General features: G+C 40.8%; 1 protein-coding gene across 5 annotated transcripts; it reads right to left on the bottom strand.

Annotated features, from left to right (window-relative positions):
- Positions 1 to 143: 143 nt before the first annotated feature.
- On the bottom strand, positions 144 to 17,669 carry LOC111248399 (protein argonaute-4-like). 5 transcript variants are annotated; one of them, XM_086984524.1, is made up of 7 exons: positions 17,514 to 17,669; positions 14,533 to 14,964; positions 13,772 to 14,158; positions 11,271 to 12,999; positions 6,043 to 6,910; positions 1,106 to 1,637; positions 144 to 391 (listed from the first exon to the last, which is right to left on the bottom strand). In XM_086984524.1, exons 2-5 carry the CDS (start codon positions 14,941 to 14,943, stop codon positions 6,543 to 6,545), a joined length of 2,895 nt encoding a protein of 964 aa, XP_086840650.1. In that variant the 5' UTR covers positions 14,944 to 14,964; positions 17,514 to 17,669; the 3' UTR covers positions 144 to 391; positions 1,106 to 1,637; positions 6,043 to 6,542. The 5 variants fall into 5 exon arrangements, with proteins under 5 accessions (XP_086840650.1, XP_086840666.1, XP_086840654.1 ...); XM_086984528.1 differs by lacking the exon at positions 144 to 391 and adding an exon at positions 16,490 to 16,589 and having other exon boundaries at positions 17,514 to 17,566; XM_086984540.1 differs by lacking the exons at positions 144 to 391; positions 6,043 to 6,910 and having other exon boundaries at positions 1,090 to 1,246; positions 1,536 to 1,637.
- Between the last annotated feature and the right edge of the window lie 1,002 nt (positions 17,670 to 18,671).

Consider the following 18,671-nt stretch of genomic DNA (forward strand, 5'->3'; position numbering starts at 1 on the left):
ATCCGAAATACATTGTTGAAGTTCTGAGTAGACTTGGACCTTGCCCAGTTCGAAGGCGGTACAGAAGTTCGTCAACTAGGTCAGGTAACTATTAAATAGAACTTCAATAATAACTGAAATGAATAAAATAGAAAGCACTGTAATCTGGAGATCCCGTGCTTGCTTGTTTATTAACTGACCAAAGCTCTAACAAAATCTTATCGAAAGAAAGATACATCTGCGATCAGCAATATTGCAGCCTCCAACCAGAATCAATTAAATTTAGTAAATATTGTTATTAAGTAAATAAAATGTAAACACATCATAAAACACGAGAAGTTGTCCGCAGTAGACTTCGTAGCCTGCGTCGCGTTAAGGCAAGGGAGCGTCTCGACAAACGGCATAGGGTTCACTTGATGTCAAACGGCAGCAGGGTTTACGCAGAGAGATCACATACATCATTTAGAAAATGGTATCCTGTTAAATGACTAAAAATGTCCGCATGAGAGGCATTCTGGCAAGAACGAGGCGGATTTTTGCCTTTTTTATATTACAGAGGAGTCACCTTTGAAATACAACAGATAGCAGGCGCAGCGTTCAGGATCGAAAGCACAGGGGCTGCCAGTAAAACTGTCATTATTCAGTTTAAAGAAATCGGTATATTTGTTGACTTTATTTCGCATAAGGTTGGCTACATAGACTTTTATTTTCATTTTTTCCTCTTTTGTTCGCGGTAATAATGCCACAGCTTTAAGGGAGGACTGTCTCAAGTGCAGAGGACGGCTAACAAAAGCAGACTGTTAAATCAATCGATTCTTTTGTTTTGAATCAGCGATTTTAGATTATGTTCTTGTTACCGCGTCTACCATTACTGTCTTTGGCAAACTCATTTTGATCAGCTTGTGATACTGCGTTTGCACTCCCCAAAACGTCAACGAACGAAACGATGAACTTAAAAACCTAACATTACTGTTATTTTTTTTTCACCAAAAACCGTATCACAAAAACATACGAGAGGAATGTGCCTATATACCTGATTACAGAGAGCACATTTTCAAAGAAAAATTCTTACCATGCGGATTGTTGTCGTCCGCTATTGCATGGCCACTACCAAAAGGGGTCGTACCTGCATGCTCATGTTGTCTTGTTTGAGCCGTGGCCACATCTTCCTCCTCGTCTTCGTGTTCTTCATCGTCGTCTCCGTCAGCCCCTCGAGACCACTGAAGGTTCGTCATGTCCGCGTCCACCGGACGCCTTCGTCCTTCGCCTGCGCCACAAACGGCCCTGACTTGCAACTAATCAAACCACCTTGGATGCAACGCGTTATTGCAACGCTTCTTCAACGACTCGTATAAACTTGTGAAAATTATACCCAGACGATGACGAAAAGGCTTTGTACCTCGTTCGTAGAGATTACTTCTTAAACTAAACCCTTACTTTGTAGAACTCGATTTTGTCCGAACTTTTCGATGTATGGTAATTCGACAGAGATGATTGTGTCAGTTAGATTATCGGGGGGTATTCACTTTAGCAGCTGCTTTCAAACACTATATCACCTTTCATGAATTAACGGAATTTCGCCTACAGCCAACATCGGCAAATTATTGCCAGCCACGTTAGGTCTTCGGTAACAAAGCCAGATGAATCGGACGTGTCTCCTGAAATAAATGCAAAACAAAGGAATCCTTATTGCATACGCGTATTTGAAGAGTGGCGACAAATGTTACTGAAACCCCATTCCAGACGCACATGGATTTGTTTCCATACTCGATATAGCAGCGTGTTCTCAGCGTACACTCGGACATCATACCCCATTATTTAATGAAAAGCACTTTGAATAAAACAAGTTTTGACGATTTCCTTACTGAATAGAGCGCTCATACTTCGAACGGTTTATTTACAGTCATTCGCTCAGGGAATCTAACGTTTCTCATTTTAGTCGGGGGGCGGCATCGGTATCGAAGTGTTGAAGTTCTTCAGTAATTAAATTTTTGAAGAAGCGCGCCTACTTAACTATATGATGCTGCAGAGGCTCCTCACTAAGCCCTCGGCCCTGCTGATTCGAGCCTGGCACGCGGTGTTTTGTGTCCAAAATGAAACATCATTATTTTTACTTAGACACGCCTTTATGACTGGACAATTTTTTTAATCGTCTTTTACCTAGAACACAGCAATCATTATCATTATACTTCATCCAAAACTAGGTAAAGTTACAAGTGAAGCGAGCACGTTAACGAATGGCCGCATACAAGACGTAACCTTTAAAATTACTATGCCATAGAGATCATCAGCATCGATTCTGTCTAATGGCTGATGTAGCATCTTTTCCATCTGCTCGGTACTCCATATTCAGGTGAAGAGCTTTGCAACAACGAACATCAAGGCCATGTGGTTGAGAACTGAAGTATCCGCTCTCTCATGGCCTGCAACATTAATTAAAGGACAGGCATTTGCGGCAGACAGATATTGGTTTCGTGTAGGCATGAACGTGTAGAACGTTTTTGCTACCCCACAAAGTAATGGTAATCCGGTGGCGATCTCCAAAGCAGATGAGAGTCGAGTTTAAGTAAACAGCTTTTCCGAGATAAGCCCATTCTTACGACTATGCATCTAAATGACTGAACGTATTGCCTCAGCCAGTAAATTAAATATTCGTTAAACATCTGTGTATGTAAACTGTATCTGTATAGAGTATATATATCTATTTCATTTAATCTGTTTGTTCTTATTTTCACTAGGAATCTATGAAATAACAGTCTACGGGGTGCAAAGAACAATCTGAATTCTACCCAATAAATTGCCAGATAACTGGATTTAGTTGGTTAGCCGGTATGCCATTTCAAAAACATTTGTATGAAGATTCTATGGCAACACATCTGACCCAAGAAAATTGGCCGTAGCAAAAGGAAAGTTGTTCACTCTCTAAAGAAAACGTTAGAATATTTAATAGACGATGGAGTTCCAGGTAATCTCATCAACCTGGGCCATTTTTAGAATATTCAGGTATAGGTGTATTTAAGTATGTACGCTCTATCCGAATGCACCTAGATCCTTAGTGTAGTTAAAATGTATATTAAAGAAAAATTATTTTTAAGCTAATTTTGTATTCAGAACACTGGCGCTTGATTGTTTACGCGAATATCCCGTTTATTGTCAAATGGTTCGATACGCATTTATTAAGCTAATAACACTGAATAAAATATTTATTTTTTTTTTGCTTCATTATACAATAGAGGTGAGATGTAGGACCGTTACCTCTTAAAATTTAAACCTCAAACAAAATATATGGCTGACTTGAAGCTATTTACCCTCGAGCGCACTGCTCGATATTGTCATCTAAAGCTCTGAGGCACTCGAAACTGCCTCAGTTCCTAATATCAATTTGGAGTGAAACTGGGTTTTTTCGCCGTGAATATTCTTGCATTTCATAGTTTTAGAGACTTATCCCACATACAAAACATAATATCATTACGAAGATATTGGCAGTGTGAAGTTTTTTGCCCATCTCGAAAAATGTCGTATATCCTATACCTCGTTATTGTGCTTGAGGTGTCTTTGCGCAGCGTCTGATATATTGATTTAATTGACCGAAATTTCAATGAAGTGGGTCATGTTCTACTGCTCTCAACAGGCCTTGATGAAAGTTGGCCGCAGCTGTAAAATTATAATTGCATGATTAGTGTTTAAAGAAAAACTAGATAAAATGCTTTTATATGATCTTAATTTCATCCAAAAAGAGCATCGCTTCACATTGAACCAATCAGGTTCCTTAAAGCTATTCAATTTCCTGAGTATGAACAACCTACCCTAGGGGATTGTATAAACAATACACAGTTGTAAATTTGATTCCAGTGTTTTGTTTTTTTTTTTTATTTATCCGCCGCAAATCTATTCTCTGCTGTTTAATCGGACATAGGCCATTCAACACTGAGAACTATTGAGCTATCGCAAACAAGAACGATACCAAACCCTTTTAGAAAGATCATTTTCCAAGTATATTTTCAAGGATACCCTTCCGAGTAATCCCTAAAAAGGCAATTTCAATGTTGATGTTTTTTTCGTCTTATTTGCAGATGTAGTTTCTTATATACGGGTATAAAAATGCATCTAAAATATACCCGAAAGCTAATGCCGAAGACACATGTGCCAAAGATTCTCTAGGCTTATAACTACTGAAAATAGATATAATCAGCTTAGGCCTTTTGATACGTCCTCGAAGTGAGACAAGTAATACAGTAATGATTAGTAAAAGGGTTATTGCATTTTTTCCATTCACTTTTACCCTGGTCTATAAACATTGACTGCGTGGAGTCCAAATTAAAGTCCCATTCCTTTGAGAAGCTCGTGTGCCGGTAAATCTAGATCGCATTAGGGATTACTCAAATAAGGGCCTGCATTTCCCTTTAACGAACTTCGTTCTCGATCTAAACTCGTGAGGCAGGCCACTTTATGTGGGTAAATTTTCAATGTTCGAGTGTTCTTTTATCCACTGCCAGAGTCTTTTTGAATTCGTAGCAGTTCACTGATTCAAAAACCATTTTATAAGTGCCTGATCTGTTTTGGAAAGATGTCCATTCTCAGCTATCCTGGATGTGATACATCCCTGTCAGAATTATGCGGGCCTTAGAGATAACCGATCAAAAAAAGACAGACGGCCCTTTCCTCTTAATTTCTCGTTCGAAAACTCAACTTTCGGCCGAGTAAATGTCAACTTAACAAAAACAAAACCTTGCTAATCAACAGTCTAATCTGCTAAACAACAGTCGCAAGAGACTCTGAAATGTCTACGATCGTATAAATATATAGCAATGACAACCAACTACGCGGAAATATTTGCCCATCTTTACGCTGCGGAAAGATGGCGTCTTCCACCGGAAAATATGTACAGTAAAATATAGCTTCCTATCCAGCGAAAGAACACTATCCAACGATTTCATGTCTTTATTCTATGTCGAGCCCAACGTATAACTTTACCGTCAAGAGTTCGGTATCGTGGATACATTCGGAAACAACACACGAGATAATCTACAACTCCGAATTATGAACTGCTAGTGTCTATACTCCGTTTTGAACTTAGACCATTATATGTCCTTAAGCTTAGCAAGTAAATACGTTATCACTGCACAACGACGGGGACGCTCGTTTTGTAGTTGTGTCGACTTTTCTCTATTTTTATGTCTGTAATCGTAACTGATGGCAGAGAGCTGACGTGGGGCAAATAGAACTATAGTTCCTTCCAAGCATAAGTGGCGACCCATATTAGAGATGACTTTATATAATTGTGATGCGCACGGCCAACAAGTACTTCCTTTCCTAGTCTTCACATCAATAACAATTGTATCGTAGTTGTTTTCATTAAGTCTGTTATTAAATTGTATGACTCCGGTGGGCATTTTCTATGCGGATTCTTCCTACTTGTATCCACAGAACAGGTCGTATTGATCTTCTCTGATTGTCTATTGTAGCACGTGCAAAGTTACTGAAGCACAACATGGCGCCAAAGTGCGTGGACACAGAGAAACAGTTTTGTCTTGCTTCATATTCGGGGTTATCGACTTTACTGGGTTGACAGACTTGGGCTAGACTTCATACAACTTGATGCAAAATACCGTAAAACAAAAATCAGTTTACTCACTGGAACGTAACAGTTCTCGCACACGCATTAATTAATATACGGATAATTAAAAAAATATCTTGGAGCCGGCTCGAAACTTTGTTTCTCCTTATGCTTTCAACTCTACGAGATAATTTACCCGAATAATATTGCTGGGATAGACCCCGTTTTACACTAGAACGGGTACACAGTTGATAAACTTCTGCTGGTTAAAAAGCAGCTGACAATACGATTTCGCTTTGTGGCACAGAGTTAAACTTTTAACGAATAGAAAGCCCCACGTCCCGTTAGAACATATCTAACAAATGAAAGCTGCTGGCCTCTAGTTCAGGCCACTATTGAAAGTCTCCAACTAAGCACTTGAACGTTTAAGTCTCGCTACCGGTAAATGTTCATTGTCAACGTCACACGGGTGTAAAATAGAGCATGAAGGGTTTCTTATAGCTCACCATCTGCTTATTCAGGGCCTCCTTTTTGCGCTCAGGAACTCCATCATATATCTTGTTTTACAAGTTTCCTGTACACACTCCCACACACACGCACATAATTCTTCTGGTTTTACACTACGTTACGTCTATTGTTATGCCGTCCTAAGCTACTAGCTATAATGCACCGATTTCAATAACCCTTCGCGCATTCATAAAGGCTAGCTAGATGCTCGCTTGTAGACGGTTCAACACCGACCAATGTTCACGTAAAGTCCGTCGTATTTCTTTTTCAACTCCACCTGTCACTTATTACAATTACATAGTGGTTCTCTCTCTTCCAGCTAAAACTAACTAGTTGTGGCAAAAGCGTTTCAGACGACAGCGATACACATCCTAGGGGCGCTTCTTTGCTTCGATCCGCCTTAGTCTACGTGCCTTCTACGTGTTGCTTTCGAGGTTGGTTCGTTCTGCAGCCTTCTGTGCCGAACAGGCCACGCAGTCCTCGTTTGCAGCCAGCGCCCTTACACAGCTTCTTCCTTCCCGCGCTGTGACTTACACCCCGCGCTGGGCGCTCTGAGCTTCACTTTGATCCCTTTTCTCCACACAGCCGCCTTCTTCAAGCGCAAACCTTCGTCCGTAGTCGTCTTTCTGCTCGGAACCTGCAGTGGCGATGGTAGCGATGCTGCCGCATCCTCCGCTCGTGCGCTGTCCTCATCGCAAGCATCGCTGCAACCCGCTAGCCCGGCTAGCGCCGCCTCCAGGGGGTGGAGCCAGGCCCTAACTCCCGCCCAGGAAGCATCTTTTTTATGCTCGAACGCGCGGCCCGCTAGAGAGTAGACGGATGCCGCACACTCGGGGCCGACTGAGATCCGGACAGGCATCCTACGGTCTAGGATGGGAGGCACGACAGCATCGGGGTGGGTGTTGGGAATATAGTGAACAATAGCGAGTGAGAAAAGGATCGAGCCAAGACGAAACGGACAGTCAGAGAGATAAGATACGAGAGTGCGCGGTTCAGGAAGAGGGTAATACGCCAGAGGGTGCTAGTAGATGTAGATGCCCCACTGTGTCGTTGTGCACGCTGAGTGAATGTGTGCCGGTGCGCCAATGTATCTGCGGCCTGAACCACTAGCCCTAACTCTGTAGCGCGCGGCGCGCCTGGCTCTCGAAAGCCCATACCACTACCACGGGTGTTCTAACTGGATCTATGGGTAAATATGGTGTGTATGGAAGCTCAGGCTTGAGCTCTCGCTCAGTACAATGAGGGTGTGGCATGCAAAGAGCAGAGGAACTGCAGCGCAACGAACAAAGAAGAAGCAGTTACCCGTCTCACCCTTCAAGGTAGATACATAGACGCATGGCCAAATAAGTACTGGGAAACGACGGGAGATGTCATGGCGGCAGCAGACAGTCAGTCGGAGGTTAGGAGCATCGGCGCTTCGGACATACTTCGGACCTACTTCTGTTGGGCTCTTTGTCAAACCGAGGAAAGAGAGAGCGACAGCGCCTCATAACGAACAACGGTACGGGAAAAAGAGCAAAAATCATGCAGGACGCAAAAAACACCATCGACGTGAATACTCGGGGGTATGAAAGCAAAAAACGTTGTGACATTGAGAGCGACCATATCCTAGGCGAAATAAAGTGGAGGCGTAGCATGTGGTGCAGTTGGAATACAGCGTGTGTGAATTTAACGAAGTAACGAGGAAGCGTATTACTCGACAGATTTGCCTCTAGGAGCTAGGAAGGGCATAGAAATATTCAACTTATGCTTAGTAACTTAATTGATAGACAACACTTGAATTCAGTTAACTTTTATTCAATCATTTAAAAACCAATCGAAATCCTTCCCATTCCAACAAATGTCGGTTTGAATGACGTGGTTCGAAAGCAAACATACAATCATGCGAAGCAGATCAAGTTCATGTAACCTTCTTTGACCATTTCATAAAGTTCCAGTTCTCATTACGGCCGTACAGAAGGTTCTTTCGTACCTATCTAGGCTGTAGAGATTTACATTGTACCTATTGATACATTCGTAGACATACCATTCGTTGCTTGCGAATTTATCGAGGTAATTGCAGATATGTTACTGTTAACTGAATGTATTGTCTAAATGAATCTGATGGCCTCTCGTTTCTCACATGCTCGAAAAAACGCCTTCACGAAGATTCGAAAATGATGCCTAAGTTCGGCAATATTTATCCGGTAGATACCGAAATATTTATGGATAGAAGATAAAATGTACATTCTATGCGAAAATTTAGTAGACATTTACAGAGACAAAATAGACAAGGTCAATGCTTTCTGTTAGGTCACGAGCTTCAAACTTTTTATTGAACAGATGCTACAAAGCAAAATCCACTATTAATCACACTTTTTTCTATTTATTTATTTTTGTTAATTTTCTAAGTCGAAAATAGCAGAAGCTGTAAAATATTTCATTACATAATATGTAGATTTGGCCTACGGTTGATTCCTGTTTTCATCTCGTTTTCCTCGTTTCACACAGGCATCCAACAAGACCTTTATCTTCTGAAGAAATCAGTTCCCGAGGGGTAGACCACCTCTCCACGGTATACGATAAACGTCTGAAGTTTAGCTCAAACCTAATTTTCATTTCGTCACTTTCTATTTCCCTGAATGGACCCAAAATCAAGATAGGACCGTGCCTCTTTACTGTGTGTATATTTCTGTAACCTACTAAGGACTTGTGCAGCCGTGACCTCCTGGTGCTCCAAAGCATTGTTTCTCGTTTGTAGTCGAAAAAAGTGTGTAATATTTGCTACCGATTCTCTAGATGAAATGAACGTCCTTGCGGTTAAATTGGTCAATTAATCATTGTGTACCAGACGTCCCTAAAAAAACATGACTTAGTCTTTCTACAACTGGCTTTCAAAGATAAGCTATCTTTTTGCCTTTAACCAAAGTGTTATTTTGAATTTATCCGGCCCTGCTAAAACGCGATAGTGCAGGGTCTTTCTAAGTTAAACACTATAGTTTGAAAGTCGATGAACGAAGGCTGATTCTATTCGGCCTTAATGTAAATACGACCGTATGGATATGACCCTTATTGCTGTGGCCATCAAACGGCCTGTGACAACCCAGATGACTTAAACACCAATCGCCGAAGCATATCGACATACAAAAAGTAATTCCGATAAATCCACTGAACCTTATTTGTGCGAACCAGAAGTGCACGCTGCTGAATTTCGAATAAAGAAAATAAGTGTTAAATATTTGTTAGTACCAGTTGTCCCATTCCTTTCAGAAATGCCACCAACTCCGAAAAAACATGGCGCCTTAAGATCAACGTTTTCTATTGCAAAACAAACATTTGCTAGATGGTACGACCAGTATCATTATACGAAAAGAGACATATCGTTTCATAAATCCATTTTGTTCAAAAAATGCAGCAAACTACAAATATATATGTGAGCATGCTGAAAAAATAGGTTTCCAAGAAGCTTGTTGCTATGAGAAAATGGCGGCTTTTCATTGAGCGGACGCAGTTTCGACTGCAAACGGACATATCCCTATGGTTTTTTCAATACGATACACGCACAAACATTACAGAAATTAAATTCATTATAAATTATTATTAATTTCCCATTATAAATATGTACAGGTGCGGCACTTAAATTGAGACTCTGTTATGCTTTGCTTCGAAACTTGTATCTAAGTAGAAATATAATTCTGCACATATGTGGAACATGTAATTTAACATAACCACCATCTATTTTTTTAATCCGCAAATAACTCTTGCGTTTGACAGCTCGTTAACATGGCTTAATACGGTGTAGCATGAAAAGTTCCGTTGGAACTACTCAGCTGCTTAGTTCCAAGCTAGAACTGAATTTTGGGTTGATAGCAGACTCGAAGTTCTAAAAGTGCCACAGCTTATAACACAAACAAGAACAACAAGCAATGAAGTTCAAAGGATGCAAAAAGTAACTGACCATTGGAGCTTAGCTGGACTATTCAACTGACAACTGATTTCTACCTACTCTATAAACGACGCACCGTGTTTTGCTACGCTGAATTTGTTTTGTTCAGAGAAAACTGGCTCTTAGTAACAATGGCGGATAACGCTGTAAACCTCCTAGCAGAGTATGGACGTCAATGCTTTCTTTTTATATAGATCATATATACCAACTAATATAAATTAATAAGAATTTTTCAACGGATTACTCTTTTCAATCGTACGTATTTGACACTTCCCAGTCACGCATACACGTAATAAGGTATCGTGTAGAAGTTGTACCGCATGCCACGCTAGACGAACGACTAGTGCGTGAAAAAACGCGAAAGAGTAGTCTTTATATCTAAATTGAATGCCGCACAACCCGTAATCGCCTGGAGTGTCAAAAATGATAGGTTTTTCAAACCAGACTGATATTGTATTAGCTAGTAGACCCCGTGAATGTGCAGCTTTCAGCTGGAGGCATATCCGCGGTTGAGAACAAACATTGTATTGCTAACCTTAATTCTGCTCATGTGGGCGTGCTGATCCATGCTTTTACTAACTTTATAGCACTTGTGGCAATTTATCCCACAAGATCATACTTACCACATAACTTCACTTACGGTCATTGATGTTCCATACCAGAAAGCTACGAAGCACTTCAAACGAGTGGCTGGCAGGAAAAGCAGGATTTTTTGATCTTTTGAGTATCATCGTATTGTGCCTGTTCCTAGCTCATAAACAATAATGACTATTCTACGTGCATTACAAGGCTCCGACGTCATCTATCCAGTCTAAAAATCCTTTACAGGACGAGCTCTCATCATAATACCCATACATTCATCAGATCTAAGATACAGGTCAGGCCACAAATCGTCCTGCAGCGCCCTCGTAATAAGAATCTGTTGTAACTACTATCAACGGTGTCGCAACAAAATATCGCAATGACATTACCTGAATATCAACAGAAACGTTAATAGATCACATGCGTTGACAAGTCCTCAACGAATCATGAACACTTCAAATGAAGTTTTAGCCCAATGAACACTGAGCATAGACAGGATAACAGTAATTGTGGAAAAAAACTCTGCTGGCCTATGGGAATATTTTTTATGGTATCAAGATAATGATATTGAAAGCCATGATCTCCTTACGTATGAAGACCTGGGACAAAAAATAATAATAAATTCGAACACCGCGACCACCCTATTACATTGCGTATGTCTGAAAGTAATAATGTAAGGCTAACTAAAACAAGACTTATGTTACAAAAAGTATCCCTTACTTCGTAAGCTTTCGCAGATCATGCTTGCGTGCAGTTTTAATTGGGTTAGCTGATCAGCGCTGTTACTCGAATCTGAGAAACTCGAGTCTCGTTTATCGTCGAGCGCCTTGAGATGGTTCCTAGAACGAGCTGCGGCCAGATGGGCATAGTAGACAGGCGCAGGGATGGAGACAGATTTAGAGCAACGCCCATATGTATGGCAAAGATTGTACGACACAGCCTGAAGTTCATCAGGTGACATATTGACGTCATCGTGAATCACTTGATAGTGTGCGGGTCGCGAGGTGCCTTGAAGGCCGGCATGCGAGCAGAGGAAAAAGTCAAAGTTCGTGGGATGGGTCACGGTCCCTTCGACCACCGTACCGGCCGGGATGTTTCCGCACGTACCCTGACCATCGCACGCGAACTCGGGTCGAAAACGCACGTGGTGACGTTTCTGTACAACAAGAAATGTAAGCGATGGTTCATATGCGTCTTCGAGCTCCTTGCATGCCAATCTGATTTGCAGTACCTCGAACGCCCGCACCGTTGGAAATTGACCTTCTGAGACGCCGTCACGGAAGAAAAATAAATGAAGAGGCTTTGTTCGATTGGTTCGATAGAACTCTTGCAAGCACTCCTTGACCATGTCTTTCAGATTGGCAATATATTCAAGACGGTTATTGGTCCGGCTTTGTTGAAATGAAGTAACGCAGTGATATTTCGAGGGAATATAGTCCAAGCTGCCAACGACAGCAGCGATCGACGGACGTTTGTCGCTGAGCGGTCCCGGATGTGAGACGTCTGCGCCGAACACAATGAACGGCTTGCTAAGGGCTTCAGGTAAGAGAACTGGTACGAGTCCATTATTAATTCCGCCCATTTTGGAATTAATCTTCATAAGAATGTTTGTGACAAAGTTCATACCGAATTTCCTACTGTCGATATTTAGTCCCCTAACGCACTGCGTCATCATGACTAACTCGCTGTTATTCTCGCTAATCTGTTTAATAGTTTCATACGAGGTGCCGCGACCAAGAATGAAAATCGTCAGCTTTGTCTTAGGGAAAGTGGACTTGATCTCACTGAGGATATTATAAGGAGAGTGTTTAGATCGGTAGGTTTTGACGAACAGAGGAGAGGGCATATTCATTCCAAGCTTCCTGCCTACGTCCTGCAAACTCCGCACGAACTCGGCTCTTCTGTGGGCGCCATGACAGTCGACGATGCCCCAACAATCGACGTCTGCGCCAACCAGGAAGGCGTCAGTTTTCCATTGGCCTTCAATGGGAGAAACCTGTTTCGTCCCAGTCCTTATCTTCGGAGCAGGCAAGACACGGCCGTTCACTCGCTCGGGTTTCTGGTTGACTTTAATGCCAAATTCTTTCATAAGTTCACGCCCCTCAATCTCAAAGATCCTGTGGACAGATTCGTCGATCATTTTAAACCTGTCGACCGGCTTGATTGCCGTTTTGCGAATTAGCTGAGTCCTCTCGTTAGAGCCAACAATTTTCGCATGCTGACCAACAATCGTCTTGCACACTTCCATTGGAATGAAATTGGTGCTGTCATCTCTTCCTTTCGTGAGCACGCATTGCAATTCAGGGTATTTCAGCACAATGTTGTACTGTTCGGCGAAGTACTGCATCACGCTTACGGATCGCCCTTCCATTTGAATTATACACTGTGACACCGGCTTTCTAGAGATCCCAGAGATCTTGTAACGCCGCTTATATGGAAGATGTGTCACCTGGAATCAAAACGAGTGAAATTAGCTCTTGTACTCTTACGAATGCACGCCTGATGGGCGTAAGAGGTAACAAAAATCATTACCTATCTTTAAGCCGCTCTAGCAGAGTAACGATAAAGTACTTAGGGTAATAGCCATGTGAACTACAATTACACCAATGATAATAATACAATACGATATTCTACATTATATTCTAAGCTAACGATACCCTAAGCTAGCGCTGAACGTAAGGAAAAAGGTGTTCTCGAAGTCCTGTGCCGCTGAAGCGAGCTCTTGCACAGAAGGAATAAAAAAGTGATGTGATATGCGTCAATTTTCCGCGAAACATTCTGAGCGAAACTTGAAAACGTGGAGGACTCAAGTTACTCCTGAAGAACTTGAAGAGTATGAACTATAGTTTAGCATCACCGTATTTAAGATAGGCGATTTTTTTTACTAAATACAGAAAATATACTTACTGATTACTTAAAGATCCTTCATTTCATAGCTAGTGTGCATATAGCTTTTAGTACGTTTAATCATACGTGCGTATTCAATTCAACGGGAGAAAGGCTACCTAAAAAAAAAACTGCGATTTAATTTGATCTATTTTTCTTAATTATGTAATTAGGTTGGTTCAGCCGTCGCTATCGATGGCTAAACCATTGAACCCTGGCTAGACGTCTCTTGCTCAAGCTATCGAACGAACTCCGCGTTATACTGCACCGTAATAAAGACAGAGTTGTTATAACAACGATGAAGCCTGTACCTAAAAAGCGAAATTAAGTCGTACCTCGATCTTGACAGCGCACAGCTCTTGCTCGAGTTTCCGCCGTTCATAATCAACTAATCCCTTGTTTAGCTGTTCAGCGTCCATCTTGTTGAGGAACTTTACAACATAGTCAATCAGCGATAGACTTTCGTGGAACACCGTAGCTGAAATGTTCACGTTAAGCAGTGGCTTACATTGACCTGACCGGATTGAGCTGTAATAGCCGAACCACATTTCTCGACACGGTCCTATCAAGAAATCGCCGGGCTGACGCGTAAAAAATGAACGGCCAACAGCGACAGTATTTTTGGCCATGGCCGACCCAGTTCGAACAACGACGTCTAACGCCTGCAGCACCTCAGGTCTCAGTTCGTTCAGGGGGATAGTCGCCACGAACTGGATTCTCACCTATTGTTATCGTCAAAACAAACTCTTGTAGTTTTTAATCCAAGTCTAAAATAATGCTCCTTTGATAGTAATTTGATTATGATCGCGGAAGTCTGAAACCTCTTCGGTACCATCGATGCTTTAAATCACAGCTATAACTTACTCAGCATATTCAGTCTAAAACTAGCCGAATACGCTGCCTCTGAAAATCGGAGCAACTTTTGGCGGCCGTATCTGTCCGAAACGCCCTCTATTCAAACGATCTTAGAAATAAGTATATCCATTTAATGGACGTTTGCAATGAAATGTTTCATTTAAATTGTATATTGCACGTCCTGTTAATTCTACCTCTTACGATTTCGAATGAATATCTTCAAGAAACAAATATGATTTACCTCGTAACGAGACCTATGCGCAAATTCGTCCATACACGCGTCAGGTTCACTAGCAATTGAGACTACAGCGGAAACGTGCTGGGCAGGCAAGAGTTGAGCAAGGTAAAGATTGCTTCGGCCGTCATACGCAGGTACACAGCCATCCAAGCACGTCGTTCTTGCAAGTTCGTGGACGATGCGACGGTTTGTGGCGGTCGATATGGGACGCTGGTTCTTCGAACTATCATGTGAGGCTACGATATTGATATGATAGTGAAATACGTTGCTTAAAGAAGTGGACACGCCATAGAGGTTGGATACTAATGCAATCGGCTTACCCTGCGTTCCCATTGAGCTCCGTTGAGGCACTTCGCCCACTTTTAAAACCTGCAGTAACTTCTGCATCGCTTTAATAGATTCGTTCAGAACCATGACTCACTCTTTTACCTTCACCTGAATTCAGCATCAGAGACGCAATTATTCTTATGTATAAGTCGCTTTATTACAATTTTCCAATTCGACAAACATAGCAACTGCTATATGTGCTACAATGGTAAGCTATTTCAAACCTACGAAATTTATAAGCGACAATTAGATTCAAATAGAAAAATCCTTGGATATGCAGGACGGCGAATTTAAAACAATGCATCATAAGCCTTCCAACAAGCTTAATTCGTGTGTCAGATGCCTCTGACCCAATTAATACATTACTCAGTCCACCTTTCCTTTAAATAATTTGAGTTCTTCATGTTTAATTAATAATGAAAAATAACTATTTATCTATATATAACGAGTTAATCCAAGTTAATAACTTGAGCACGCCTAGACATCCCTACGCGCGCATAGGGGTACCAGCGGGAAAGAATTTGTATTATATGATAGAGATTTCGACATATGCGATTATGTATCGTAGATTTTCGTTGCTTTTAAATGTAGCAATAATCTTCGATTAAGCTTTGGAATTCGATATTTACCGGAGATAAAAAAACAACAGGTAATTATGTTTTAAAGTGCAGATGAAGAGATTCGTTCTTAAAATGTTTGCCGCCCATATAGGAAGACAACTTTCGTAGGGCAGCCTTTGTTTTCGTAAGCCTAAAAGTCGCTTTCGTTATTTAGTAGTATAATAGCCGCTACTATTCAATTCGCTCGTGTCTCCAGCGTTGACTTTGTTATCTGTTGTCAGGTCAACGTAGGACCTGATCCGTTACGAGTCCAACTTCCCATTTTAATCGTTCCATAGATACTTTTCAGGGTATCCTACCAAGCGAATGAAAAAGAATATCAACAAGCTTAAGACCCTACCGGTGCGTTACTTCCGTTTCGACAATGATAATACCGTGACTATGTTTAGTAAACATAAAGCTAGTTCGATAATCGACGAAATCAATCAGTCACCATCATTTCTTCATAAATAAGTTTAATATAATAAACTCGAACAACATAGGGAAAGCTAAAATCATCAACAAGCTATACTGAAATAAAAACCCCAAGTGTTTTTAAACCGAGAGAAAACGAATATTTCTTGGTGTAAGATACAACCGGAACCTCAGGTGTGCAAGAAACACCGTTTGCTGCTGCAGCTAGGCTGCGAGGACACAGATATTAAAGATATAAAAATACAGTGTCGAAAATATCTACTAGTTATAATAGTATGCCTCAATAAATGAAACGCTATATATACAAAATGGGCTCAAATGAAATACCCATAAAATAACGTGATAATAAGAAACACATTGACTCGAACTTGGTACGGTATTATAGTCCTGTGATTAGGCTATCGTGAGACTCTTACCTAATTCGAATGCACACACAGACACCCATTATTAACTACTATGTCACCTGTCGCATAAACGAAGAAGCGTCTTAACCTGACCTTATATCCGAGTGAGTTAAGACGCCATTTGAAATTATAGACTATTATATACTATTTGTTTCGATTATAAATTGAAGCTAAAAAATCGGCTCACTGCCGCACCTCCCTCCAGACTTCATTGGTGAAATATAGTGGGTAGGACGAAAGGAGCGCGTCTCGTCATTTCCTCAACGTACTTGCTATAGTAGCTCTTCGGGACTTGCTGCTCAATGAAGGGATTAGCGACAATAAAAACAAGCAAAGCTAAGGTTAGATGCTGACAGCGCTACGATACGCTGGTGGCAAATATTAAGTATGAACTTAGCGGGATCCATATCCAAGATCGTAACGGAAAAATACCGGATCAGACCGATCTAGCGTCCGAGAAAGGGACGCTACGCCTCGTAATTTTAAATGCTCGATTCACCCATGATAAGAACTAGGACACTGTGACTGTGAGGGATGACGGATAAAAACACGAGAGATGCTGGAAAGGTTGCCCGTTTCACGCTACGGGCCTCTCAATTGACCTCTACACTAGTTTCTGGACATACTTCAATTTTGAGAAACATATAAAATGTATGAATCGAAATACTCATACCACTCTAAACTAGAAGAACACGCGTTTCAGCTTATATTAACCACACGTACAAATCACAGTATATTACCGGATGATAGGTAGACAACAATTGATATATAATTTACGGCTAATAAAGAAAAACACATTTCTGTGAACTTGACACGCGACGGGTGAATTCAACTCTGTCCTATTTTACGACATCACAAAGTTGCAGTTTAACGGCCACAGGACCTATATCAAGTTTGATAACGATATTTTTAACGTATCAATACAACCTTATCTCATCCTTAGCCAATATTCAATATGTATTTGTCTATATATATATATATATATATATATATATATATATATATATATATATATATATATATATATAGACAAGTCCCCTAACCCCACCAACACACAACACGTGGTTCTGCCGTACCAATAACTCAGTGTCTTTTATAAGGGCAGTAAGCAATTTAAAAGAACCGTCAACAATCTAAATAGCAATGTCTATGAACGTGATGATGTTTTTTAACAATAATCGATAAAATATATGGAGAAAATACCACACTTGAAACATACCGATCTCGAGCTGTGTGCTGTACGTATAAATGATATAAGTTTGTTTGCATGACGTCTGCTCTATCGACTGTTCGTAACGATGTTTATGAACCATGTTTATGTACACGTAACACGTCGTAGCGAAGTGGCGTGCTCTAAACTTATCCAATCCTGGAAAGATTCAAAATAACAGATGACCAGAATGCAACTTTGGCAGCGTGCGATTTCTGTCAAGTAGCAAACAAGTTACCTCGCGCACTACGTAGTGGAATATCACTAAATGTACGGATTTCGAGCAATCTGTGGCTTACACGTCACAGCGTGTAAGAGCGCTTAAAATATCTATGCACGACAACAAAATGTACATGCAGTCGACATTTTAACCACAAGTTGAATAAATACTACCATCAGCCCTTTTCCCTTATAGTTTAACCAGTTATAGGATTTTTATGTTGTTTATCATATCGACTTGAAAATTTGCCGTGTCTTAGGCAGTCAAGTTTCCTGCTGAAAGAGAAGAGAGATCCCGCCAACATGTCACATAGCCTCTCTGAACAGTGCTAGATATTTTATTTGGAGATTTTCCTATACGCAAAAATTGAGCCCGAATGGAATAGTTTTTACATTTTTAAATATCTTTAGATACCGTGTCCGCGATTACTTAACATTCGCTTAAGGTAGTTATATCAAAAGAACTTGAGCTCGTTTTCGGTGTTTTTTCTGCACTAATGGCACTTGGACTAGCCGAGTAGTCTTCCAAAACGAACTCAAGTAAGAGTATCTGCGAAAAAAGTATATTTTACCAAAATTAATTAAACGAAAAATTTATAATCTTATACCTATCTTCATGTAAGTGCAATAAGCTTATTTTATATACAAGTGTCAGTTAATTACAAACGAAATACCCTGCTCACTGCTACTGAATTAAAGAGGTGTATTTCAATAATGACGAAATGAGTTTTGCGGAAGATTATTTTCCTCGTTTTTTCCGTTCGACGCCAGTAATCAATGAAATTGATGAATACTGTTCTAGCTAGATAAATGGTTCCTGCGTTTGTTTTACACGACTGTGCATGTAACTTTCCTTAACAGGCTAAACCGGTCAAGCCTGCAACGAAGTCTGTGACCAGTAGCGCCCTCTGTGCAGCCCTCCATATACTACTCAAAACTGCAGCTCGG

This window comes from Varroa destructor, unplaced genomic scaffold (genome assembly GCF_002443255.2).
Source record: "Varroa destructor unplaced genomic scaffold, Vdes_3.0 BEIS01000001.1, whole genome shotgun sequence".
Classification (NCBI taxonomy): domain Eukaryota; kingdom Metazoa; phylum Arthropoda; class Arachnida; order Mesostigmata; family Varroidae; genus Varroa; species Varroa destructor.

What these genes read in the sequence shown, in the direction of transcription:
- LOC111248399 (XM_086984524.1), bottom strand. Translation starts at nt 14,943, where the DNA reads ATGGTTCTGAACGAATCTATTAAAGCGATGCAGAAGTTACTGCAGGTT. An exon ending in TGTGCGCTGTCAAGATCGAG is followed by an intron (nt 13,000 to 13,771) that starts GTACGACTTAAT and finishes TTTTGATTCCAG; the next exon opens with GTGACACATCTTCCATATAA. An exon ending in GATCTGCGAAAGCTTACGAA is followed by an intron (nt 6,911 to 11,270) that starts GTAAGGGATACT and finishes CTCCCATCCTAG; the next exon opens with ACCGTAGGATGCCTGTCCGG.